Source organism: Xenopus tropicalis, chromosome 8 (genome assembly GCF_000004195.4).
Source record: "Xenopus tropicalis strain Nigerian chromosome 8, UCB_Xtro_10.0, whole genome shotgun sequence".
In the NCBI taxonomy this organism is placed as follows: Eukaryota; Metazoa; Chordata; class Amphibia; order Anura; family Pipidae; genus Xenopus; species Xenopus tropicalis.
In genome coordinates, this window is record NC_030684.2 from 10,790,840 (window position 1) to 10,816,822 (window position 25,983).

The window sequence follows — 25,983 nt, forward strand, 5'->3', positions numbered from 1 at the left end:
AAACTATACAAAGTAAATAATGAGGAGCAATTGAAAAGTGGCTTAGGGTAGGCCATTCTATAACATACTAACTTATGCCATTATATGGCCAGGCCTCCATGGCACGAGCTCAGTTGGGGGATGGGGGGGGGGAAGGTGCATAAACACTGACTGAACTTCCAGATATAAATATAAACCAGGAAATGCCGTGCCCTTTGGGTAAAGATGGAAATGGCGGCGGGAGCTTCAGTTTCTCTCAGGGCAGGGAGGCAGAACCTACTGTTACACACGCCCACCTCTTGCTCCCGGATCCGTTTCAGGGGCTGATGGGAGAATTAGTTGACCTTAAAAGAACAGTAACATCTTAACACCATTCTAAAATATAAATTTTTAGTTATGACTCTTTCAATTTTACTATAGTGCGGAACTTAGAGTTTAAAAGAATATTTGCTAATTACTAAAAAAAAAATTATGTTTGTGAATAGGATTAAGTCACTGCATTGGATCCCTTGCATCTCAATTCATTCAACTGTGCTGCTGAACTATAACTCACTGCACTGTCAAGTGGAAAACTTTTTGCACATTTTTAGAACAATTTATTGGAATTAATAAACATGGAACGCTGGTATGAGGTTATTAACAGATATGAATTGTTATTTGGGTACATAGTAGTTTTGCTGGCTCAGGTTCAGGAAAGAGGAATGGGGAAAAGGGAGCTTCTGTCTGTACCAATTGCATGCTGGGTATTGTAGTTTTATATTAAGCTTAGCTGTATGCTGATTGTAAGATACAAACTACATTACCTAGCACTGGCTCTGACTAGGATCCAGATTACCCTAGCAACCAGGCACCAGCTCTGACTAGGATCCAGAATACCCTAGCAACCAGGCACCGGCTCTGACTAGGATCCAGATTACCCTAGCAACCAGGCACCGGCTCTGACTAGGATCCAGTTTACCCTAGCAACCAGGCACCGGCTCTGACTAGGGTCCAGATTACCCTAGCAACCAGGCACCGGCTCTGACTAGGATCCAGATTACCCTAGCAACCAGGGACAGGCTCTGACTAGGATCCAGATTACCCTAGCAACCAGGCACAGGCTGTGACTAGGATCCAGATTACCCTAGCAACCAGGCACCGGCTCTGACTAGGATCCAGATTACCCTAGCAACCAGGCACAGGCTCTGACTAGGATCCAGATTACCCAAGCAACCAGGCACATGCTCTGACTAGGATCCAGTTTACCCTAGCAACCAGGCACAGACTCTGACTAGGATACAGATTACCCTAGCAACCAGGCACCGGCTCTGACTAGGATCCAGTTTACCCTAGCAACCAGGCAGTGGTGTAGGGAGAGACACGGCAGGGAGAGAGCTGTTACTGAGGTGTATTATAGGTGAATATTTAAACCCACTATGAGAATTCAGGGAATCTGTAGTAGATCACACAATAGGAGTGTGAACTGTTCCCTTCAGTGCTTCCTTACTGTATGTGTCTGAATGGCATGTAAGTTATGGGGAGAATACCTACCTGCGTCCGTCTAAATGACTCCTAATGTTTCAGATCATTCCAGAGCTTTTATCAAAAACAGTTGTGATTCCTGCAAAGTATATGCTGCAATTTAGTGACATCTAGTGGCCAGAGATTGAAATGCAATGCAAATACAATATATAATAAAGATTATTAGGTTTCCATTAACAAGTCAGTGTAGGGATTAGTGGCAAAGGCTCCACTTGGTTTTATTTGATTATAATATCTTCCAGATAACACGACTGGTAGAGAAGCCTGACTGATAAACTGACTCCCCCAGTTGCTAGAGTTGTATTTAAACTCAAGGTTTCCAGATTTCAAATCCAAAACTCCCTCTGCTATTTGTATTGCTATTTTATACACAATCTGAACAACCTCAGTAAAGTGACCTGCTGCAGCCTCTTCTGTTCTCCTAGTATTTATCTTGGACTGTTCTCATGGGGTAAGTGCAGGGGGTGAAAGGGGCAGGCCCAGATTTGTGGGAAGGCCACATAGGCCTAGGGGGCATGCTGCCCAGCCAGGGTCGGACCGGGGGGGTGCAGGGCCCTGCAGGAGCCCCTGCCCGGCGTGTCCCCTAAACCCCCCCATATGGTCCCCCACTCGACGTCCTCCCCTGAGCACCTGTAAGTTTAACAAAGCAGTTCTCAACCTGTGGGTCGGGACCCCTTTGGGGGTTGAACAATCCTTTCACAGGGGTCACCTAAGACCATCGGAAAACACATATTTTCAACACCACAACATGAGGAACTGTATTAAAGGGTCACGACATTAGGACGGTTGAGAACCACTGGGCTAACACGTCAGGGGAGGAACGGTCGGGCGGGGGGGCGCCAGCAGGGGTCGGGTCTGGGCCACTGGGGCCCACTGGGATTTCTCCAGTCCAACCCTGTGCCCAGCTGCATTTACCAGTCTGAAGCAATAGATACTGCAACTGCAAGAACTAACACAGTACTGGGTGGGAGTGAATGCTTGGGGGGGCAAGGAGCATGGGTTACCGGGTTACAAGGTGGACAAGTTGCTAGGCGGGTGTACGGGTGACTTGCTTGAGGTTGGCCTAGGGACACCCATTTTGGAAATCTGGCCCTGGAATGGGGGGGTCAGTGAGGGCAGACTTGCCCCTAACTAGGAAAGAACATGTAGTTCTGAGCCACGTCCCACTGTGGGCACTGAGGGAGTCCCATAGCACTGCAGCGCTGGAGCCCCCACCCAGCAGCAGGGTGCCAAGGAGCAGCACCATGTTTTTACAGTAAAACACAGGCAAAAGGTGCATATATCTGCTCCCCAGCTAAGCCAGGGACTGAGCATGCTCAGTAGGGCTACTGGGAAATTCCTGCATATAATATTTGTATGTTATAGAAGTAGCACTCTTAGCTCAGGGCTGAATGTTCAACCCCCCCTCAGGCATTCCTGGTACCCCCAATCTGAGGGGCCACTATTATCCTGTATTACTGTATAGCAGCACCCACACTATGAGGTTAGTTGGGGGGCGGGGACTGTCAGTGCATGGGAGGAGACTATGACGGCATGGAATCTCTAAGCAACGCCCCTCATGCTTATTTTAGGAAAATGTGGCGGCAAATCCTCACTGACAGCCAATGTTGAACATGGGAGGATACTCTGGGTTGAGCTCAGTGCTGGGAGTTGGGCGCCGGGGTCTCACCGACGGGACTCACCGCTAGGGAAGGGAGCTGAGGGGATGAGTTTATTACAAGGCGTCGCTGCAATTTTGCGCTAAATTCGGAGAAGGAGTAAGGACCCTGCTCCCAGCACTGAAAATAATAATCTGTTTCCAGTTTCTCTATGTGAGATTCCCGGCAAGCACCGGCCGGACCTCTCCTACCGTAGGGCTCATTGCATTACACTGTAATTAGCACCGAACGACCGACTGTGACAGGGCTAGTGACAAGGGGGGCGGTGCTTGCCGTCTATTGGATGGAGGCTTTTCCGCGGCTGTAGCGGGATCCAATGACGATGCTGATGAGGGAGGGACTGTGAGGGAGGGGGCTGGAATTGCTGAATGTTATATATTGAGCTTAATACACCAGCCTAAAGGTACTGGGGCCCTATAACCATAATGATCAAGGCCTTCAAACTTGTCACTAACATCTTTAGATGCTGATAGGCCATCTAATGGGTGCCTGTTTAACCACTGTATTTAGCAAATACACCATATGCATAAATGTCACCTCGACCAAAGCAGACCCAATAACTTCCTTGGCTTTTCCCCTGGGATCCACTGTTATCGATGCATAATCATAGCTGATTCTACAGGGCTAACTATAGAGCTGACTGCACTGATTTCTGAGCTGCCATGTAAGCCTGAGTTAACCATTTGCCTGTGTATCATGGTTTTTTATATTTATATTGGGAGTCAATCCCTAAGCTCAGGTACGGCAGCCCAGAGCAGTTATTGGGAATCTGCAGAAAAGTTGGGGGGCTACACTGGCATCTTCAGGGGTACAGGTCTTCCCTGCTAAAAGGCTGTGGTTGCCTTGGGCTGGGGCAGAACCCCAAGGGCCTTTCCCTTCTGCCAGTTCTCTGCTTACCTCTTTCCCTTCCTGTCTTTGCCATTCTATTGTAGCTAAGTCAGTAGCAAATAGTATCTGAATCAAGTAATAGAGTAGGAATAATCAAAATCTTCTTGTGCAGTGTGTAATATAAAAAAATATATATTTTGCAAAGTGAAATACAAGGGCCCAAATCCATAAAAAGAAGTAACATGTTTGTATGCAAAGCCTTCTGCCTATTCTCTTAACTTCCCAAGATCCAGCACTATATATTAATAACATAAACTTTCTATTTCTCTATGTCTGGCAGTGAGGCCGGCACACTGTGATGCAGTTGGTGGGTATAATGCTATGGTATCTTCATTATAGTTGGTCTTTTCATTCAATCTATTTAGCTTTTTGTTCAGCAGATCTTTAGTTTGGGATTTAGGGGCTATCTGGTTGCTAGGGTCCAGTTTGACCTATCAACCAATGAGTAGAAAAGGTCTGAATAGAAAGACGAGTAAGGAAAAGATAACTTGCTTAGTAAAAGCTACAATTTTATTTTGGCAGGGACCCCCGTTTGAAAGAGGCAGAAGTGGGAGGCGAATTCAATATTTATGTTTTTAAAAAAGGGGAAAGTTGCTAAGAATAGGATGTTCTTATAATAAAAAGAGAGTTAACTACCCCTTTAATTCAGACACATACCATGTGGCTACCCAGGCAGCAGTGCTGTCTGCAAACTACATCTTAATTTGTTTGATGTTAATGGCACGCTGACAGCCCTAATGGGAAGGGGGGGAGATTAGGGATTTAGTGAATACAAACTTCATTCATTTATTTATTTTCCAGATTCTTCATCAGTCTGTGCTGCTGTTAATAATATCCCCGTGCCGGTGGGACACAGCGCTGCGCTATGGGCACAAGTCCCCCCAACTGCACTGACTGTTTATGGGACTCAGGGTTTGCTGTTTGAGTTTCATAACGGATGTGTTACAAAAAAGGGCCATAAATGTATCTATGAGAATCAGACCGCAACCCTCTGGCACATCAAACTCAACGACGCTGGGACATACTATGCTAAAAATGGCTTCAACCATCTTACTTGCAAACGCCTCAAAGTAACCAGTAAGTTATACAGCATTTCCTAACAATGTGTAGTTTTATATTTTTGGAATGATTCCTTTTTTACTGACATGTACAAAGCTTAAAGGAGACATATCCTATGAAAATTATGAATGTGCCAGGGAATTATGCTCCTCTAGATATAGAAGGATTGTGATTAAAAAAGTTGTGTTTCTGACTGATTTATTGAGAAATTCCGCAAAAACCCCACTAGCCCCGCCCATCGGTGCCACTTCCTGCTGGCTGAATTCTCTGGATGAGCTGGGGGGCCGGCGGCCCTCCGTACCCTGCACTGTAGGATAGGAACCAATCAGCAGCTAGGCTGACCTGATAGGGAACTGAAGCCTGTCTGTGCTTGTGTGAGTGCAGGGCTATGATTGGCTCTCCCCCTCCTACTGTGCTTCTGGCAGGGACCGTTAGGACACGCCCACTCTCCATTTCACACTGGAGGGAGAAGTGAGAGGATCTATAGGGAGCTCCAATAAAGGGGCCATTTTTACAGAGAGAATTCATTTTTAGCACAAAGTGTAACCAGCACCGGATATTATTCATAATTGCCTACAAAATAAGCATTGTCCCCCATTTATCCAATATGTCTCCTTTAAATAGTAGTTGAGGTATGGGTAATAGGGGACTGTAGCACTTGTACTGTAGTTGTGGTACAGAGAGATACCATAAAACTATGGCAGCATAGGGATTCCCCCGTACTAAGCACAATTCAGCAGGAACAGCCCCCTAAGTTTGCTCATAGCCTGTACAGAGATATACCATAAAACTATGGCACATAGGGATTCCCCTGTACTAAGCACAATTCAGCAGGAACAGCCCCCTAAGTTTGCTCATAGCCTGTACAGAGATATACCATAAAACTATGGCACATAGGGATTCCCCTGTACTAAGCACAATTCAGCAGGAACAGCCCCCTAAGTTTGCTCATAGCCTGTACAGAGAGATACCATAAAACTATGGCAGCATAGGGATTCCCCTGTACTAAGCACAATTCAGCAGGAACAGCCCCCTAAGTTTGCTCATAGCCTGTACAGAGAGATACCATAAAACTATGGCAGCATAGGGATTCCCCTGTACTAAGCACAATTCAGCAGGAACAGCCCCCTAAGTTTGCTCATAGCCTGTACAGAGAGATACCATAAAACTATGGAAGCATAGGGATTCCCCTATATAAAAACAAGATTTCCTACCAAATAAAGCCCCCTGTAAGCTGATAGGGTGCATAGAGGCTGCCTAATAGCCAATCACAGCCCTTATTTGGCTCCTCCATGAACTTTTATGGTTCTTGTGTTGCTCCCCAAGTCTTTTTACATTTGACTGTGACTCACATGTAAGAAAGGTTAGGGACCCCTGTACTAGACCAACAGGAAAAGATTGATTTAGTGATCCTTTAACTTTCCCAGTACCATAACCATTCCTCCCTCAGATACTTTGAGGTTCGGCCTGTCCAGATGTTTGCAATGAAAACTGTAGTTTATGGTTTTAGTAGAAGACAAATATCTGATATTCTATACATGCCGTGCCGGATATTGTAGATTTCTCTTTTTTACCATGGATGCACCCAAATCCATAATTTTGGGAATAGGCTGAAATTAATCCTCCTCAAAAGGTTTGTCAAATAGTTTCAGCTACAGTTCTCTATCAGGTTTGGGAACTCGGAAAATGTAGCTGCAAAGCTAGCTAGCAAGGGCGATGCCCCATGGAGTGAGTTAGTCGCCCGCAGTAGTAGAAATCTAACTAACTGGTCCAAAATGCTTTTCCACCGGCATCGCTACGGTTTTCTGAAGTCACGTGGCGTTCCTTCCCGCAGGCAGCTTTGTGCGACTTTGGAAAACCGAAGAGATGGGAAGGTCTTTCCACCAGCAGCTGCTATAGTTGGTGGTAGAAAGGGATTTTGGAACAGTTAGTGGTAGCAGAGAGCTATCGGGGGCGACTAACTCGCTCCATGGGGCATCGGCCTATAGTCACGTGACTTTAGGGTTATGATGCAGTTCAGCTGAATCTGGGTTTGGGATCTCTATTTTTACCCATTTGAAATTCATCAGAATGTATATACAAAAACATGGCTTGTGGGTGCAGCTTATCAGGGGCTTTTTTGCCCACCCACACAAAGTAGTGACTGTTTCTGCCATAGCTAAATTGTCAGTCATTCATATAAACTTTGTTTGGATAATCATTAGTAAGTTGGGCGTCAAACTGTTCTGAGGACTCCTTGCAGTCAGCTGACTGTTGGGGACCTTTATTGGCTTTTCAGCCGTAGGTATGCTTGTTTTCAGTGTGTTTGAAATTTTGCTTTGTGCTGCTGTGGGATTTCTGTCTGTATAGAAGCAGAATTGAACAAATTATTTTCATCAATTATATCTAACTTGGCCCCTTTCTTTAAAGAGGCCCTCCCACTGATGCTGATACTACTGACATGTCTCTAACTCAATCAACCGTTCAAACTCCTAAAAGAATCTTCTATGACCTGGCCTCCACACATTCCTACAAACTTTTTTTATTTCTAAATGACACTGTTACATAGCAAATAATTCCCTCTGCCATTTAACCTTTTATTCTTGTACCAACAAATGTATTTGTAGCTGTAATATTGGTTTGTAGGCGCCATCTCAGTGCATTGTGCCTGAGTCTGAGCTTTCAGCCAGCGCTACACATTAGAACTGCTTTCAGCTAACCTATTGTTTCTCCTACTCCCATGTAACTGGAGGAGTCCCAAGCCGGACTTGGATTTCTTACTATTGAGTGCTATTCTGATACCTACTGGGAGCTGCTATCTTGCTCCCTTCCCATTGTTCTGCTGATCGGCTGCTGGGGGTGAGGGGGGGATATCACTCCAACTTGCAGTGCAGCAGTAAAGTGTGCCTGAGTCTGAGCTTTCAGAAGGAGCCAGCGCTACACATTAGAACTGCTTTCAGCTAACCTATTGTTTCTCCTACTCCCATGTAACTGGAGGAGTCCCAAGCCGGACTTGGATTTCTTACTATTGAGTGCTATTCTGATACCTACTGGGAGCTGCTATCTTGCTCCCTTCCCATTGTTCTGCTGATCGGCTGCTGGGGGTGAGGGGGGGATATCACTCCAACTTGCAGCGCAGCAGTAAAGCGTGACTGAAGTTTATCAGAGCACAGGTCACATGGCTGTGGCACCCTGGGAAATGAAGAATATGGCTAGCCCCATGGGAAAAACAGATTGCAATGCAGGATTCTGCTGGAGAAGCTCTATTAACTGATGGGGTTTGAAAAAACATGTTTTCCCATGACAGTATTCCTTTTCGAGATCTGCCTACACAGCAGTATTAATAACTAAAAAAATCATGAATAAAAGAATAAGATGTAGAACGATAGAACTAACTATTTGCAATGTACATTGTGTCATTTAGTAATAAAAACGACACCATAAAAGACAAACCCCTTGTAAATCCTGGCTAATGGTTAACTTTTTTCATTCGAGTTTGTATGGGTCCTGCTCCCAAGTTAATTTTATTGAAAATCAGCTGAATTCAATATGAATTTGCCATGTAATTTAGTAATAAAACTACACCATAAAAATCAAGACAATCCCTTTTAAATCTTGGCTAATGTTTAATGCTTTTTTTTATAGTGGCATGTATGGGCTCATCCGTTAACTATTGTTTAAAAATCTGCCTTATAACTCTATGAATGTGGAATATTTTATCATAGTTTCATTTTGCTTTAATTGTAGGATCTCATTATCTTATTGGTATCATACCTGTAGCTCTGCTGGGAATCCTGTTTTGTGTAAGTATTTATTATTATTATATATAGCACATAAATACAGTACCCAGACTGGCAATCTGTGGGTTCCGATGCCAGAGGGGCTGCTGTAAGGTGCCAGAGACAGTCACTATTTATTGGGCTGGGGGGGGCTGTTTGTGCCTCTGGGTACTGGGAATGCCAGGGGGGCTGTAAGGTGCCACAGACAGTCACTATTTATTGGGCTGGGGGGGCTGTTTGTGCCTCTGGGTACTGGGAATGCCAGGGGGGCTGTAAGGTGCCACAGACAGTCACTATTTATTGGGCTGGGGGGGCTGTTTGTGCCTCTGGGTACTGGGAATGCCAGGGGGGCTGTAAGGTGCCACAGACAGTCACTATTTATTGGGCTGGGGGGGGCTGTTTGTGCCTCTGGGTACTGGGAATGCCAGGGGGGCTGTAAGGTGCCACAGACAGTCACTATTTATTGGGCTGGGGGGGCTGTTTGTGCCTCTGGGTACTGGGAATGCCAGGGGGGCTGTAAGGTGCCACAGACAGTCACTATTTATTGGGCTGGGGGGGCTGTTTGTGCCTCTGGGTACTGGGAATGCCAGGGGGGCTGTAAGGTGCCACAGACAGTCACTATTTATTGGGCTGGGGGGGCTGTTTGTGCCTCTGGGTACTGGGAATGCCAGGGGGGCTGTAAGGTGCCACAGACAGTCACTATTTATTGGGCTGGGGGGGGCTGTTTGTGCCTCTGGGTACTGGGAATGCCAGGGGGGCTGTAAGGTGCCACAGACAGTCACTATTTATTGGGCTGGGGGGGGGCTGTTTGTGCCTCTGGGTACTGGGAATGCCAGGGGGGCTGTAAGGTGCCACAGACAGTCACTATTTATTGGGCTGGGGGGGCTGTTTGTGCCTCTGGGTACTGGGAATGCCAGGGGGGCTGTAAGGTGCCACCGACAGTCACTATTTATTGGGCTGGGGGGGCTGTTTGTGCCTCTGGGTACTGGGAATGCCAGGGGGGCTGTAAGGTGCCACAGACAGTGACTATTTATTGGGCTGGGGGGGGGGCTGTTTGTGCCTCTGGGTACTGGGAATGCCAGGGGGGCTGTAAGGTGCCACAGACAGTCACTATTTATTGGGCTGGGGGGGCTGTTTGTGCCTCTGGGTACTGGGAATGCCAGGGGGGCTGTAAGGTGCCACAGACAGTCACTATTTATTGGGCTGTTTGTGCCTCTGGGTCACCCGGATATTCTCCTTTTATCTTTCTCATTTCCCTCCTATCACATCAGTAATAGGGCTGATTGCATTTTTTACCTTTATAGTAAAGTGACCAAACAAACTACCCAGTGGATGATTAGGCTAACCTCGTGATTCTATTTTTAGGTAGTCAGAAAACCTTTAATGACTTTACCAGTTGGGAGAGGCGGCATAAGGGCAAAGAGACCTCCGTTACCTGAATACTGATAGTACCATCAGAATTGTTGGGTATAGACTTCAGCTCTGGTCTTGATGTTATTGAACAAAGGCTGTCCCTCGCTCCTCAAGGTCTGTCCCTAACCTGCTGGAGACAGTACCCACACTCTCTTTAGCATTTACCTTTTATCCTCCAAAATTTGGACTCGCATTCCAGCTATGTTGGGATGTGAGAGGAATATTTCCATTGGACAAAAGGTGTGACTTGAAGGTTAGAAGAACCAACCACAGAGAGAGCTGTGAGGGCGGGACCTCTTTTATTTCCAAGAAGCAGCTGTACTGGCAGGTTCATTGGTTCCAATGAGCAGTTGGGTTCCTTTTTAGCAAGTGAGAAATTACATGGTTCCTGTGGTTACATCTCTTGGGGATCTGTATAAAGCTGTGACTAACCAATCACGCTGCTAGTATTATATAAAATGTTGCATTTATAAAGATGATATTTAAAGATGATTTTATACGGTGCCATAACTGCTGGAACCATCCATTGCAAAAGCGCGCAGCTTGTGTGGCTAAAAGATCAAATTTCCTCTTCCCTTAGATTCAATTGGAAGCTGTGCAGCACTTACTATAATGAGTAAATTCCTTTTCTCAAAATTTGCAGTAAAATTGCCATTTATTTTAGAGACTTATTTTTAGAGATTTTAACAGGAACCTGTCAGTATTCTTCTATAAACCCAGAAACCTTTTCTAGTACCGGTGCTGATTCCCACATGGAGCAGTGTAATCTTTGGAGCAGACCTAGAGTTTTTTGTTTTTTTTCAAGGCTTTAGTTCTCAAAAAACAAAAAGCAAGAAGCCCCCGGGCCGGCACGTGGACAAACTGTGGCAGTGTCACATGACTGCTATCATTGGTTCCTATAGAAGGGCAGCAATGGCACAGCCGCATCAACGCAACCCTTGGTTCAATTTAAAAAAAGCCCCAATAAGATGTACTGATACAAACTGTGTGTTTGCTTCAAAGGCTTCAGTTACAAATAACCTGCTGTGTAGCCAGGGGGCACATATAGTTGCTTGCCAATATATAATGTTAATCAAACCGCTTCAGAGCTCTACTGAATCTCCCTCCCAATGTTATTAGAGGGTAGCAGGGAGTTGTACATCAGCAACTCAAGGGCTGGAGGTTGGGTAACAGTGTTATAAAGTGCCACCATCCCCACCTTGTCCTAATGCTGCTCTTCCCTCCCAGAGATGTTGTCCCTCACTGCACCCATTAACAAAACTCTCTTCTTCTCTGTTGTAATCCCACAATCCCTTATGGCATGTTTCAGTAGGGAGAGGAAAACAGTGACCTCTGCTGGTCATTAACCTAAACAGCACTCAGTGCAGCCAGCATGACGGGTCTATTGCTGGGGGAATACAAGGATCTGAATCATTATATTAGGGGAACAAAAGGAGATTCAAACAAGAAAATGACTTGGAGTAAAATTCAGTCTGCACTATTATATCTATTTTCTGGTTTCCTGGGGTTACTGACTATAGCAATCAAACATTTCTCTTTAGGGGAGTCACCAGTAAGGGGAAATGTCTTTTGTTCCAATGTAATAAAAAGAGAGTCCAACTCCTTGTAGTGGTTAGAAGGGAACTGTGCCAGCGGAACAGATGGGGGAGAGAAGCGAGCTGCAGGGGGAGAGAGAAGCGAGCTGCAGGGGTGGGGGAGGCTGGGCTGAGCAAATGGCAATGATGGGCCCTGCAATATTTGACTTGGGAGCCAATACAACACCCAGAAGTCATGGAAATTATTATTTCTACTAATCCGAACCTTCCCTGTGTTAGAATAAGTAGTACAGATTGCCTCTACAATTGATCACAATGAATTTGACCTCTTCTCATGCTAGAAGCTCAGTGATAGAGATACCAGTGGGATCACCAAACAAAAAAACTAATTTTGTAAAAGTGACTCAGATTTTTGGAGCAGATGACAATGCTAGGACTTACAATAGGACTCCTAATGGGCATATACAGTCTGATGTACCCAGTGGAACAGATTGCTAAGTCCCGTTCTAGTAGAAAACTACACCTGCCCATGGAAAAGCTACCTAAGCTCTGCGCTGGCATCTCTGTGCCATTGCTCTTCTATCCTTTAATCTATTTCACTGGGTTGGGGGGGGGGCTAATATGAAATGGGGTCCTGCAATGAAATAAAATGTTCTTTAATACAGACAGAATCTTTCAAACCACCCAAAAATGAAAGAGAAAATAAGAAAATTTTTTAATCGAATATCTTTTATTTCAAGTTATTTCTCACAACAGTATCATGGTCTGCACTAGAAGAGATGAATTTCCAGTTTGAGAACAAATGAAGGAATTTCATCTGAAAGGTGAAGTCTTCTCTTCTATAAAGTGTCTTCAATACTGTAGTGAGAAGGTCCTGCACGTCCTGGGGATGTTTCCTATCCTATAATAAAGAGACACAACAGAAACATTCATTTAGATACACAGAGATGTTGCAGATGCAGGAGGATGTCGGGTCAGTTGTTGCTGAACTACATTATGATAATAAAAAGAGAGGGAAGTACACAGAGAATGTAGACCCCACAATGAGCCGATAGATGGGAATAGAGCCCTAGAAGAGGGGATACACACAGGGGCAGGGACTGATGTGACTGATAAATAAGGGGGCAGGTATAGAAGACTGTAGCAGAAGCACAAACATTACATTATCCCTGTGCAAGATCTATCCAGGGACTTGCATTACTATTGATATAACTACTGCCAGAAAGTAACAAGCGCACAAACTCATGGGCATAGCACACAGAGTACCTAAAGCAAACAGTGCCCAGCAAGTGCTCCCGGGGAGTCATCCTAAGGCCGACCCAATTCCCAACACAAATATATGCATCAAGCTAAGGTAATAAGTACAGTGTAGTGATATGGATTGCATTACTATGCAACGCTTTATTCGAAAATAAAGTGCTACAAAGACCCAATAGGAAAATTCCTAATAATCAATAGCAGTATACTTTAGCCAATGGATACGCCCCTATGAAATGTCACTCTAAAAATGTCAAGATATCCTCAAACAAATACAAAATACAGAAATAAAAACCTTATATCCTGGTCTGACAACTCATCAGTTTCTGCTATAACTGACAACTACAAACCCAACTCTAAACAAGGCCTTTGGCCTCTACTGTATAATACAACCACAACAGCTCAGTGCAAAGATTTAACCAATAAATATTGTCAACTAAACACAACCCAGAATGTAGCACTAACAGCAGCATGGAGCGGCCATAAGGGGTAAGTGGGGCTGCCACCTATTCTGGAAAAAATACCGGGGTATTAGAAACCTGGCGAACCCCTTAGATCTCTAGCACTTGTGCCCCAGGGAATAACAAATAACCCTTCTTCTACATCATGAAAGCTGCCAGGCTCCTAATACCCAGAAAATGGACCAGCGTGATCTAAAACTCTACAATCTTACTGAAAAAAGCATTAGACCTGACTTGGCCAACCTACTTCTTTGCAGGGTTATTAGTTCTTGTCAGTCTGGTCCATCAAAGCGCTGCCTGATGCTTTTGGTTTCTTCTGACAAAGCAAATTTCTCTTCTTGACTTTGATGTAACTACTTGTCGGTCAAGGCCAGCTTAAGAATATTTGGCTAGCCTCAGTTACATCAATAGTCACGGGTGTTTGTCGCACCCTAAACCCACCTCCGCCCACTTTAACCTCCTCTTGAACGTCGACAAGTCAAGTTTGAGTAACGAAGATGAAATTAAAGTGTATCTCTCATTTCTTAGGTTGTTGTAGAATCCTGAACCCTCCTCCGCCCACTTTACCGCCTCATTAAGTCCTTTTTTTTTATCTCATTTCTTAGTTTTCTTGGCCTTTGGTAAGTTCTTCTTCGATGATAAGCTAGCCGCTTTGCCAGTCATTGCCGCTTTTCCAGTCATTGCCGCTTTGCCAGTCATTGCTGCTTTGCCAGTCATTGTTGTCCTTTTGGCAATTTTGCTGCTTAACTTTGTAACTGGTTTTTTCCTGCACAAAAAAAAGGCAAAGTTAAAACATATAATATTCCAGCACTTAATGATTTGTGCTAAAGCTGAAATATATGCAGAAATGAGTAACAATTCCCATCAGTAACTGGATCTACTGGCCGACTAAAAGTGATTGTAGCCCTGGTAAAAAGCTTAACTCTACTTACTTGTTAGGTGCTGAAGATTTAGTTGCACCTTTCACTTTCTGGGGCTTTGCCTTAGCGGCTGTCCCAGTCTTTGGTGGCTGCTTTACAGGTTTTGCCTTCTTTATGCCACTTTGCTTTTTATCTGATGTAGGCCTGCACAAAATAAGAGAGAATTTATTATACAGACTGACATATTGCAATAAATCTTCCATGAATACATAAGGGATCCAGAATTGAGCCTACAGGCTAACAGTAAAGCTGAGCTTTAGTCACTGTTTAGATGCCTCAGCCTTAGATGGACCTTTTGGGACTGTGCTTCATAATCCCTTTTCTGGGATTGCATTTTAGAAGCTTTCCCAGTCTTTATGGATTCTTTCTTTAGTTCATCTTTCTTTGGCATCAAGTGAATGAACTTATTACATTTCGGGGCATATTTATTATTTTGTGTAAAAAACGGGGTGAAAATTCACCAAACATTGCCAGGCTTTGCTGTATAAAAAATAGCGTAACTTTTTTTTACACATTTTTTTCCCGCCGGAACTTACATAAATTACCAACGTGAAATCTGTAGTTCCGACGGCGGTTTTCTTTTTATGTTACACAGCTGCTTATACCATTTTTCTGGCGAAATCGTTTTACACAGCATAAGAAATATGCCCCTTGATGTATACAAACATCCTACACATTCACACAGATCTTCTTAGACAACATTGCTATACTCATACTAACTACCACTTAAAGGGCAAATAAACTAACCATATCATATAAAATAGAAGTAAAAAGCATAGTTTGAACACAGCAAACTCACATCTTATGATCTGCAGGCTTCTTCTCTGGGTGCACCTTTGATGATTTCTCATCGTGGTGACCCTTGTGATCGGCAGGCTTCTTTTCTGGGTGCACCTTTGATGATTTCTCATCATGGTGACCCTTATGATCTGCAGGCTTCTTCTCTGGGTGCACCTTTGATGATTTCGCATCGTGGTGACCCTTGTGATCTGCAGGCTTCTTCTCTGGGTGCACCTTTGATGATTTCTCATCGTGGTGACCCTTGTGATCTGCAGGCTTCTTCTCTGGGTGCACCTTTGATGATTTCTCATCATGGTGACCCTTGTGATCCGCAGGCTTCTTCTCTGGGTGCACCTTTGATGCTTTTTCATCATGGTGACCCTTGTGATCCGCAGTCTTCTTTTCTGGGTGCACCTTTGATCCTTTTTCATCATGGTGACCCTTGTGATCCACGGTCTTCTTTTCTGGGTGCACCTTTGATCCTTTTTCATCATGGTGACCCTTGTGATCCACGGTCTTCTTTTCTGGGTGCACCTTTGATCCTTTTTCATCATGGTGACCCTTGTGATCCACGGTCTTCTTTTCTGGGTGCACCTTTGATGATTTCTCATCATGGTGACCCTTGTGATCCGCAGTCTTCTTTTCTGGGTGCACCTTTGATTCTTTCTCATCATGGTGACCCTTGTGATCTGCGGTCTTCTTTTCTGGGTGCACCTTTGATCCTTTTTCATCATGGTGACCCTTGTGATCCACGGTCTTCTTTTCTGGGTGCACCTTTGATGATTTCTCATCATGGTGACCCTTGTGATCCACGGTCTTCTTTTCTGGGTGCACCTTTGATGATTTCTCATCATGGTGACCCTTGTGATCCGCGGTCTTCTTTTCTGGGTGCACCTTTGATTCTTTCTCATCATGGTGACCCTTGTGATCCACAGTCTTCTTTTCAGGGTGCACCTTTGACACTTTGTCATCATGGTGACCCTTGTGATCCGTGGTCTTCTTTTCTGGGTGCACCTTTGACTCCTTGTCATCATGGTGACCCTTGTGATCCACAGTCTTCTTTTCTGGGTGCACCTTTGACTCCTTGTCATCATGGTGACCCTTGTGATCTGTGGTCTTCTTTTCAGGGTGCACCTTTGATTCTTTCTCATCATGGTGACCCTTGTGATCCGTGGTCTTCTTTTCTGGGTGCACCTTTGACTCTTTGTCATCATGGTGACCCTTGTGATCCACAGTCTTCTTTTCAGGGTGCACCTTTGACTCCTTGTCATCATGGTGACCCTTGTGATCTGTGGTCTTCTTTTCAGGGTGCACCTTTGATGATTGCTCATCATGGTGACCCTTGTGCTCCACAGTCTTCTTTTCAGGGTGCACCTTTGACTCCTTGTCATCATGGTGACCCTTGTGATCTGTGGTCTTCTTTTCAGGGTGCACCTTTGATGATTGCTCATCATGGTGACCCTTGTGATCCACAGTCTTCTTTTCAGGGTGCACCTTTGACTCCTTGTCATCATGGTGACCCTTGTGATCTGTGGTCTTCTTTTCAGGGTGCACCTTTGATGATTGCTCATCATGGTGACCCTTGTGATCCACAGTCTTCTTTTCAGGGTGCACCTTTGACTCCTTGTCATCATGGTGACCCTTGTGATCTGTGGTCTTCTTTTCAGGGTGCACCTTTGATGATTGCTCATCATGGTGACCCTTGTGATCCACAGTCTTCTTTTCAGGGTGCACCACTGACTCTTTCTCAGCATGGTGACCCTTCTGATCATCAGTCTTCTTTTCAGGGTGCACCGCTGACTCTTTCTCAGCATGGTGACCCTTCTGATCAGTAGTTTTCTTTTCAGGGTGCACCGCTGACTCTTTCTCAGCATGGTGACCCTTCTGATCAGTAGTCTTCTTTTCAGGGTGCACCGCTGACTCTTTCTCAGCATGGTGACCCTTCTGATCAGTAGTCTTCTTTTCAGGGTGCACCGCTGACTCTTTCTCAGCATGGTGACCCTTCTGATCTTTCACTATATGGTGACTTCTAAACAGAAAACAAATGCAATGTAAATATTCTCAAATATGTTTGAGCTGCCTATTAACTATTACAACAATCATATTCAGTTACAGCTAAACTCTGTCTAGGATTGTTTGGCTAAGATTTTCAGGCTGTATAGGTATAAGTAATTCATAATACCAGTATAGCTATATTATTATCTGTGGGGTATAACATAATTATGTGGCTGCAAACACTAACGCATGATTCACAAACACTTAGATGCGCTAAATATCCCATTAGTCTATGCGAAAATTAACACCTACTTGAGGCAGGCGGTAATTACAGAAAAGTACAGTTCATGAGCTTTTGGCAACAAAATATGGACTTTGCAGTGTTATTTATTCAAGTCTGTGTTGGCCCCAGAGTGATGCAGCCGCCAGTTTGCAGGGAAATTGTCATTTTCAGTACAGTAATTTTCCGTATTGACATGTATGGCTAACATGGCGTGCGTTTATTCGCACGACCATTTATATGCGGCTACCATTTATATGCAACTATTTATATGCTACTATTTATATGTGGCTAATATTTATATTCTACTATTTATATGCTACTATTTATATGCTACTATTTATATTCTACTATTTATAAGCGACTATTTATATGCTACTATTTATATGCGGCTACTATTTATAGGCACAATTTATATGAGGCAACTATTTATAGGCACTATTTATATGCGGCTACGATTTATATGCTACTATTTATATGCGGCTACTATTTATATGCTACTATTTATATGCGGCTACTATTTATAGGCACTATTTATATGCGGCTACTATTTATATGCGGCTACTATTTATATGCTACTATTTATACGCTACTATTTATATGCGGCTACTATTTAAATGCACTATTTATATGCTACTATTTATATGCGGCTACTATTTATATGCACTATTTATATGCGGCTACTATTTATATGCTACTATTTATATGCTACTATTTATATGCGGCTACTATTTATATGCTACTATTTATATGCGCCTACCATTTATATGCTACTATTTATATGCTACTATTTTTATGCGACTACTATTTATATGCGGCTACTATTTATATGCACTATTTATATGCTACTATTTATATGCGGCTACTATTTATATGCTACTATTTTTATGCGACTACTATTTATATGCTACTATTTATATGCACTATTTATATGCTACTATTTATATGCGGCTACTATTTATATGCACTATTTATATGCTACCATTTATATGCGGCTACTATTTATATGCACTATTTATATGCTACTATTTATATGCGGCTACTATTTATATGCTACTATTTATATGCGGCTACTATTTATATGCTACTATTTATATGCGGCTACTATTTATATGCTACTATTTTTATGCGACTACTATTTATATGCTACTATTTATATGCACTATTTATATGCTACTATTTATATGCGGCTACTATTTATAGGCACTATTTATATGCTACTATTTATATGCGGCTACTATTTATAGGCACTATTTATATGCGGCAACTATTTATAGGCACTATTTATATGCGGCTACTATTTATATGCTACTATTTTTATGCGACTACTATTTATAAGCTACTATTTATATGCACTATTTATATGCTACTATTTATATGCGGCTACTATTTATAGGCACTATTTATATGCTACTATTTATATGCGGCTACTATTTATAGGCACTATTTATATGCGGCAACAATTTATAGGCACTATTTATATGCGGCTACTATTTATATGCTACTATTTATATGCGGCTACTATTTATAGGCACTATTTATATGTGGCTACTATTTATATGCGGCTACTATTTATATGCTACTATTTATACGTTACTATTTATATGCGGCTACTATTTATATGCACTATTTATATGCAGCTACTATTTATAGGCACTATTTATATGCGGCTACTATTTATATGCTACTATTTATATGCGGCTACTATTTATATGCTACTATTTATATGCAGCTACTATTTATAGGCACTATTTATATGTGGCTACTATTTATATGCTACTATTTATATGTGGCTACTATTTATATGCTACTATTTATATGCACTATTTATATGCTACTATTTATATGCGGCTACTATTTATATGCACTATTTATATACGGCTACTATTTATAGGCACTATTTATATGCTACTATTTATATGCGGCTACTATTTATAGGCACTATTTATATGCGGCTACTATTTATATGCTACTATTTATATGTGGATACTATTTATATGCTACTATTTATATGCGGCTACTATTTATATGCGGCTACTATTAATATGCTACTATTTATATGCGGCTACTATTTATATGTGGCTACTATTTATATGCACTATTTATATGCTACTATTTATATGCTACTATTTATATGCGGCTACTATTTAAATGCACTATTTATATGCTACTATTTATATGCGGCTACTATTTATATGCACTATTTATATGCTACTATTTATATGCGGCTACTATTTATAGGCACTATTTATATGCTACTATTTATATGCGGCTACTATTTATAGGAACTATTTATATGCGGCTACTATTTATATGCGGCTACTATTTATATGCTACTATTTATACGCTACTATTTATATGCGGCCACTATTTATATGCACTATTTATATGCTACTATTTATATGCGGCTACTATTTATATGCACTATTTATATGCTACTATTTATATGTGGCTACTATTTAAATGCACTATTTATATGCTACTATTTATATGCTACTATTTATATGCGGCTACTATTTATATGCACTATTTATATGCTACTATTTATATTCGGCTACTATTTATAGGCACTATTTATATGCGGCTACTATTTATATGCGGCTACTATTTATATGCTACTATTTATATGCACTATTTATATGCTACTATTAATATGCAGCTACTATTTATATGCTACTATTTATATGCTACTATTTATATGCTACTATTTATATGCGGCTACTATTTATATGCACTATTTATATGCTACTATTTATATGCGGCTACTATTTATATGCACTATTTATATGCTACTATTTATATGCGGCTACTATTTATATGCACTATTTATTTGCTACTATTTATATGCTACTATTTATATGCGGCTACTATTTATATGCGGCTACTATATATAGACACTATTTATATGCGGCTACTATTTATATGCGGCTACTATTTATATGCACTATTTATATGCTACTATTAATATGCAGCTACTATTTATATGCACTATTTATATGCTACTATTTATATGCACTATTTATATGCTGCTATTTATATGCGGCTACTATTTATATGCTACTATTTATAGGCACTATTTATATACTACTATTTATATGTGGCTACTAATTATAGGCACTATTTATATGCGGCTACTATTTATATGCGGCTACTATTTATATCCTACTATTTATATGCGGCTACTATTTATATGCACTATTTATATGCAGCTACTATTTATATGCTACTATTTATATGCGGCTACTATTTATATGCACTATTTATATGCGGCTACTATTTATATGCACTATTTATATGCGGCTACTATTTATATGCGGCTACTATTTATATGCGGCTACTATTTATATGCACTATTTATATGCACTATTTATATGCGGCTACTATTTATATGCATTATTTATATGCTACTATTTATATGCGGCTACTATTTATATGCTACTATTTATATGCACTATTTATATGCTACTATTTATATGCTACTATTTATATGCGGCTACTTTTTATATGCGGCTACTATTTATATGCACTACTTATATGCTACTATTTATATGCGGCTTCTATTTATATGCACTATTTATATGCTACTATTTATATGTGGCTACTATTTATATGCACTATTTATATGCTACTATTTATATGCGGCTACTATTTATATGCGGCTACTATTTATATGCACTATTTATATGCAGCTACTATTTATATGCGGCTACTATTTATATGCACTATTTATATGCTACTATTTATATGCGGCTACTATTTATATGCGGCTACTATTTATATGCACTATTTATATGCTACTATTTATATGCGGCTACTATTTATATGCACTATTTATATGCACTATTTATATGCTACTATTTATATGCAGCTACTATTTATATGCTACTATTTATATGCGGCTACTATTTATATGCGGCTACTATTTATATGCACTATTTATATGCGGCTACAATTTATAGGCACTATTTATATGCGGCTACTATTTATATGCTACTATTTATATGCGGCTACTATTTATATGCTACTATTTATATGCGGCTACTATTTATATGCTACTATTTATATGCACTATTTATATGCGGCTACTATTTATATGCGGCTACTATTTATATGCACTGTTTATATGCGGCTTCTGTTTATATGCGGCTACTATTTATATGCACTATTTATATGCGACTACTATTTATATGCGGCTGCTATTTATATGCACTATTTATATTCTACTATTTATATGCTACTCTTTATATGCGGCTACTATTTATATGCAGCTACTATTTATATGCACTATTTATATGCTACTATTTATATGCGGCTGCTATTTATATGTGGCTACTATTTATATGCACTAGTTATATGCTACTATTTATATGCGGCTACTATTTATATGCACTATTTATATGCTACTATTTATATGCTGCTACTATATATATGCGGCTACTATTTATATGCGGCTACTATTTATATGCACTATTTATATGCTACTATTTATATGCTGCTACTATATATATGCGGCTACTATTTATATGCGGCTACTATTTATATGCACTATTTATATGCACTAGTTATATGCTACTATTTATATGCGGCTACTATTTATATGCACTATTTATATGCTACTATTTATATGCGGCTACTATTTATATGCACTATTTATATGCACTAGTTATATGCTACTATTTATATGCGGCTACTATTTATATGCTACTATTTATATGCGGCTACTATTTATATGCGGCTACTATTTATATGCGGCTACTATTTATATGCTACTATTTATATGCGGCTACTATTTATATGCTACTATTTATATGCACTATTTATATGCTACTATTTATATGCTACTATTTATATGCGGCTACTATTTATATGCTACTATTTATATGCGGCTACTATTTATATGCTACTATTTATATGCTACTATTTATATGCTGCTATTTATAAGCAGCGACTATTTATACGCAGGGCGTTGTTTAGTGCATGTACAGTCCAATACTGCACGAAAATAGTCTTCGCGACTAAAACAACAGATGCAGTATCACGCGTAAATTAACGCAAATATGCTATTAGTGAATTAAGTCGTGAAAAATTAGCCGCGCTAAAAATATTACTGCATGCTATAAATAGCGCACGTTTTAACGCACTTAAGTGAATCAGCCCTCCAGTGTCTGGTATTAAGTGCTATGAGCAAGCAAAGCTATATTAGCAGATTCGCTGACTGCTAATGAACCTGACCAATGAATATTATTATGAATGGGACTAAGCGATGAGCAAAATTTGTAAGGACTGTGTAACATGTTTGTGCTGTATAATTCAATAATATAAGTTATACACATTAAACAAATCAGAAAGGAAACATACTCTTTAGGCGTCTGAGAGTCTTTCTCGATTTCTGCATCTTCTGCTTCAGGTTCAGCCTCCGCAGCAGGTTCTTCTGCCTCTGCTGCAGCCTTACCAGAAAGCTCAGGATGCTTACTCCTAAACACACAGGAATTATACACATAAGCAAATAACTCCAAATCAATGTAAAGTATAAATCATTTTAATAAGTGGGGGTCACTGATCTAACAATTCCATCAGAGTCTGTTGTAATGTAAGCAGACCAGAAAGAATATGATTGGATAGAGATACTGAAATAGTGTAGTGTGAGAAAATACAGAATAAAAGGTACTTACTCTTTAGGCCTCTCAGAGTCTGTATCATCTCTGCTCATTCTTGTGTGCCTCCTTATAGCACCTTTCCTTTCGAGCTTTCTCGTTATTCCTTCATCCTCTGACTGGACTTTCTCTGTTTCTGCATCTTCTGTTTCCGATGCAGATTTGTCCTCCTTCAGAGAAATCTCGCTCCTAAACAAACAAGAAGCAAACAGATAAGAAATCCTCTCAAATCTAGTGCTTTGTAGAAATCATAGCAATGAGATGAAAGCGTTTGAATTCAGTAAAATGTTCCTGCAGTTCAAACCAGCTAATATTTTATATAGAGCTGCACCTCACTACTCAGTGGTACAGATCATGAAAACTTGATTAAAATCACTGAGGTGAAACACAGTGAAGTGAGAAACACAAGATTAACAATTCTGGGAGTGTTGTTTAAAAAATAATAATTTATAAAGAGCTTCTCCTCATTGATCATTGAAGTATTTGTCAACCAAGAACAATAAGTGAATAACTGACTAAAGGATAAAAACTCACTCGCTGGTCTCTGGTTGCTGTTCCTCTAATTCAGCTTCAGAAACAGCCTCCTCTACTCTTTTCTTAGCAGCTTTCTCTTTCTTCTTTGGTTTAGTTCTGCACAAACAAAATAAATATATGCAATGTAACTTTCTGCCATTGCCAGTTTGCTCCACCAACTAAATGGCAGCTACAACGTCACTTGTCATTGTCACTCAGCCATAAATGGAAATGATATTCACACATTCTGTCATTCACTAAAACCCCCTGGATATACAAACCCAATTACAGGCTTAGAAACTTACTTTTTCTTCTTTGGCTGCTCTTCCTCAGGCTCAGCCTCGCTCTCCTCTATCTGAGAGGTCTCAGACCTGAACAATTAAAAGTAAAACGTTAATGAATCACTAGAGAATTTATTTTGAAAAAGTGGGTTAAAACAACATAATATTTTATAGTTGCACCTCCCTAATCAACTGGGTAATCTTGTTAACAATTTAGAAAAACTTTAAGCTTAAATAGACTTACTGGCTCGTCTCTGTCTGCTCTTCCTCAGCCTCTTCTTCCTCCTCAAGCCTAAACAAGTAAAACATATACAGATTAAAACTTTTCTAAACCAATGTTGTGCAAGAAAAATAATCATCTCTATTAAACTGATAATATTCAAATCAAAAGCCTTATGCCTAAACACTATACAAGCACAAAAGCTGATATTAGTTGATATAAAGACTTACTCTGCACGTTTCTTAGATTTACGCGCAGGCTTCTTGGGAGGCTTCGGCTTTTTGGCAGACTTTTTGGGAGGTTCTTCCTCTTCTTCTTCTTCCTCCTCCTCAGTGGAAGATGAAGAAGATGAGTCTTCTTCCTCCTCTGACACTTCTATTTTCTTAGCAGCTTTCTTCTTTTTCTTTGGTTTAATCCTGCACAGACAATATGAGAATTATAACATATTGCCAATATGCTCCTCCTAACTAAATGTATTATGCCATTAAGCCTTAAGAAAATGTATTCACAAGTGTGATTTAATGCTATTAATCATCAGTCATTCAGTAACAAACCCTCGGATCTACAAAACCCCATTACAAGTTGAGAGACTCACTTTTTCTTTTTCGGCTGCTTTTCCTCTGGCTCAGTCTCACTACTCTCCTCTGTAGGAGAAGTCTCAGACCTGAACAAACAAAAGATATAAAAGGAATGAAAACTTCCTGGTCTAACACTGTCAAGAAATCATTATACAAAGAACAATAAACAGCGTATCGGTGATATGTATGGAATCACTGGAGAATCTACTTAGGGAAGGTGGATTAATATGAGCTAATGTTTTATATAGAATATACAGTAGCTGTGCTTTAATAATCAGTGGGATAATAATCTACTGTATAAATGAAAACTTAGTTCAAGCTTAGAAACTCACTGGCTTATCTCTGTCTGCTCTTCTTCAGACTCTTCTTCCTCCTCAGATATAGGCCTAAACAAACAAAATGAAAAACAATAATGAAAACCTTTCTGATGCAGTGTCGTGTGGTGAGAAATAATGATAATCTCCACTAAACTGATCATATCCTAGTTAGCATCAATATATTATAAGCCTTATGCCCAAACAATATACTAACACAAAAGCTTATATTAATTGATATAAAGACTTACTCTGCACGTTTCTTAGATTTACGCACAGGCTTCTTTGGAGGCTTCGGCTTTTTGGCAGACTTTTTGGGAGGTTCTGGTGATTGTTCTTCTTCCTCATCCTCCTCGGTATCTGACACTTCGATTTTCTTTACAGCTTTCTTCGCTTTCTTTGGTTTAGTCCTGCACAGATAGAATAAATATGTAAGATGTAACTCTATGCAGGCACCTACTGTCATTGCCAACTTACAGGTGGGGAAAAGCGAACGGCAATATAAATAAGAAAACCCTATTTCAAGCTCAGAAACTCACTTTTTCAGTTTTGGCTTCTTTTTCTCCAGTTCAGTTTCACTCTCCTCTGTCTGAGAGGTCTCTGACCTGAAAAATAAAATGTAAAATGATTATTAATATGAAAACTTCCCCAGACTAATGATGTTTGGAAATCACTAAAGTGGTTATTTGGGCCTGGACCATGCCTGCTAATGGCAATAAAAAATGGCAGCATGGCTGGGCCATGCAGAGGTTTCAGTTTAAAAAGAAGGGTTTATATTAGTGTCCTGCCTCATAGTGGTAGTAGCTACAACCCTCTGTGTATGTGTCCTCAACATGTACAAATTTAGAAATGCAGATAACATTGAGGACACCAGATAAATAAAGTTCATGGCGGGTAACAGTCTATCCATTTACAACTC

The 25,983-nt window shown here is 40.7% G+C and overlaps 2 protein-coding genes across 2 annotated transcripts; both read right to left on the bottom strand.

Moving 5' to 3' along the window:
* Positions 1-12,544: 12,544 nt before the first annotated feature.
* Positions 12,545-22,617, bottom strand: LOC100492399 (histone H1-like). The gene is made up of 6 exons (XM_031891065.1): positions 22,613-22,617; positions 16,943-17,258; positions 15,249-15,523; positions 14,462-14,593; positions 13,777-14,295; positions 12,545-12,712 (listed from the first exon to the last, which is right to left on the bottom strand). The coding sequence occupies exons 1-5, from the start codon at positions 22,615-22,617 to the stop codon at positions 14,124-14,126; spliced, it is 900 nt and encodes a 299-aa protein (XP_031746925.1). The 3' UTR covers positions 12,545-12,712; positions 13,777-14,123.
* On the bottom strand, positions 22,593-25,953 carry LOC105946192 (ABC transporter F family member 4-like). The gene is made up of 11 exons (XM_031891066.1): positions 25,904-25,953; positions 25,604-25,669; positions 25,316-25,474; positions 25,083-25,136; positions 24,768-24,836; positions 24,403-24,588; positions 24,197-24,244; positions 23,977-24,042; positions 23,693-23,788; positions 23,177-23,347; positions 22,593-22,979 (listed from the first exon to the last, which is right to left on the bottom strand). Exons 1-11 carry the CDS (start codon positions 25,951-25,953, stop codon positions 22,676-22,678), a joined length of 1,269 nt encoding a protein of 422 aa, XP_031746926.1. The 3' UTR covers positions 22,593-22,675.
* Positions 25,954-25,983: the final 30 nt, after the last annotated feature.

Bases quoted from the DNA above. Each gene is read 5' to 3' on its own strand.
- LOC100492399 (XM_031891065.1), bottom strand. The intron at 14,594-15,248 runs GTGAGTTTGCTG...TATTTTGTGCAG, and splicing joins AAGCCTGCAGATCATAAGAT to GCCTACATCAGATAAAAAGC. The intron at 14,296-14,461 runs GTAAGTAGAGTT...TTTTTTGTGCAG, and splicing joins AAATCTTCAGCACCTAACAA to GAAAAAACCAGTTACAAAGT.
- LOC105946192 (XM_031891066.1), bottom strand. From the start codon at position 25,953: ATGAACTTTATTTATCTGGTGTCCTCAATGTTATCTGCATTTCTAAAT. The intron at 25,137-25,315 runs GTAAGTCTTTAT...TTGTTTGTTTAG, and splicing joins AAATCTAAGAAACGTGCAGA to GCCTATATCTGAGGAGGAAG. The intron at 23,789-23,976 runs GTAAGTTTCTAA...TTGTTTGTGCAG, and splicing joins GAGCAGCCAAAGAAGAAAAA to AACTAAACCAAAGAAGAAAG.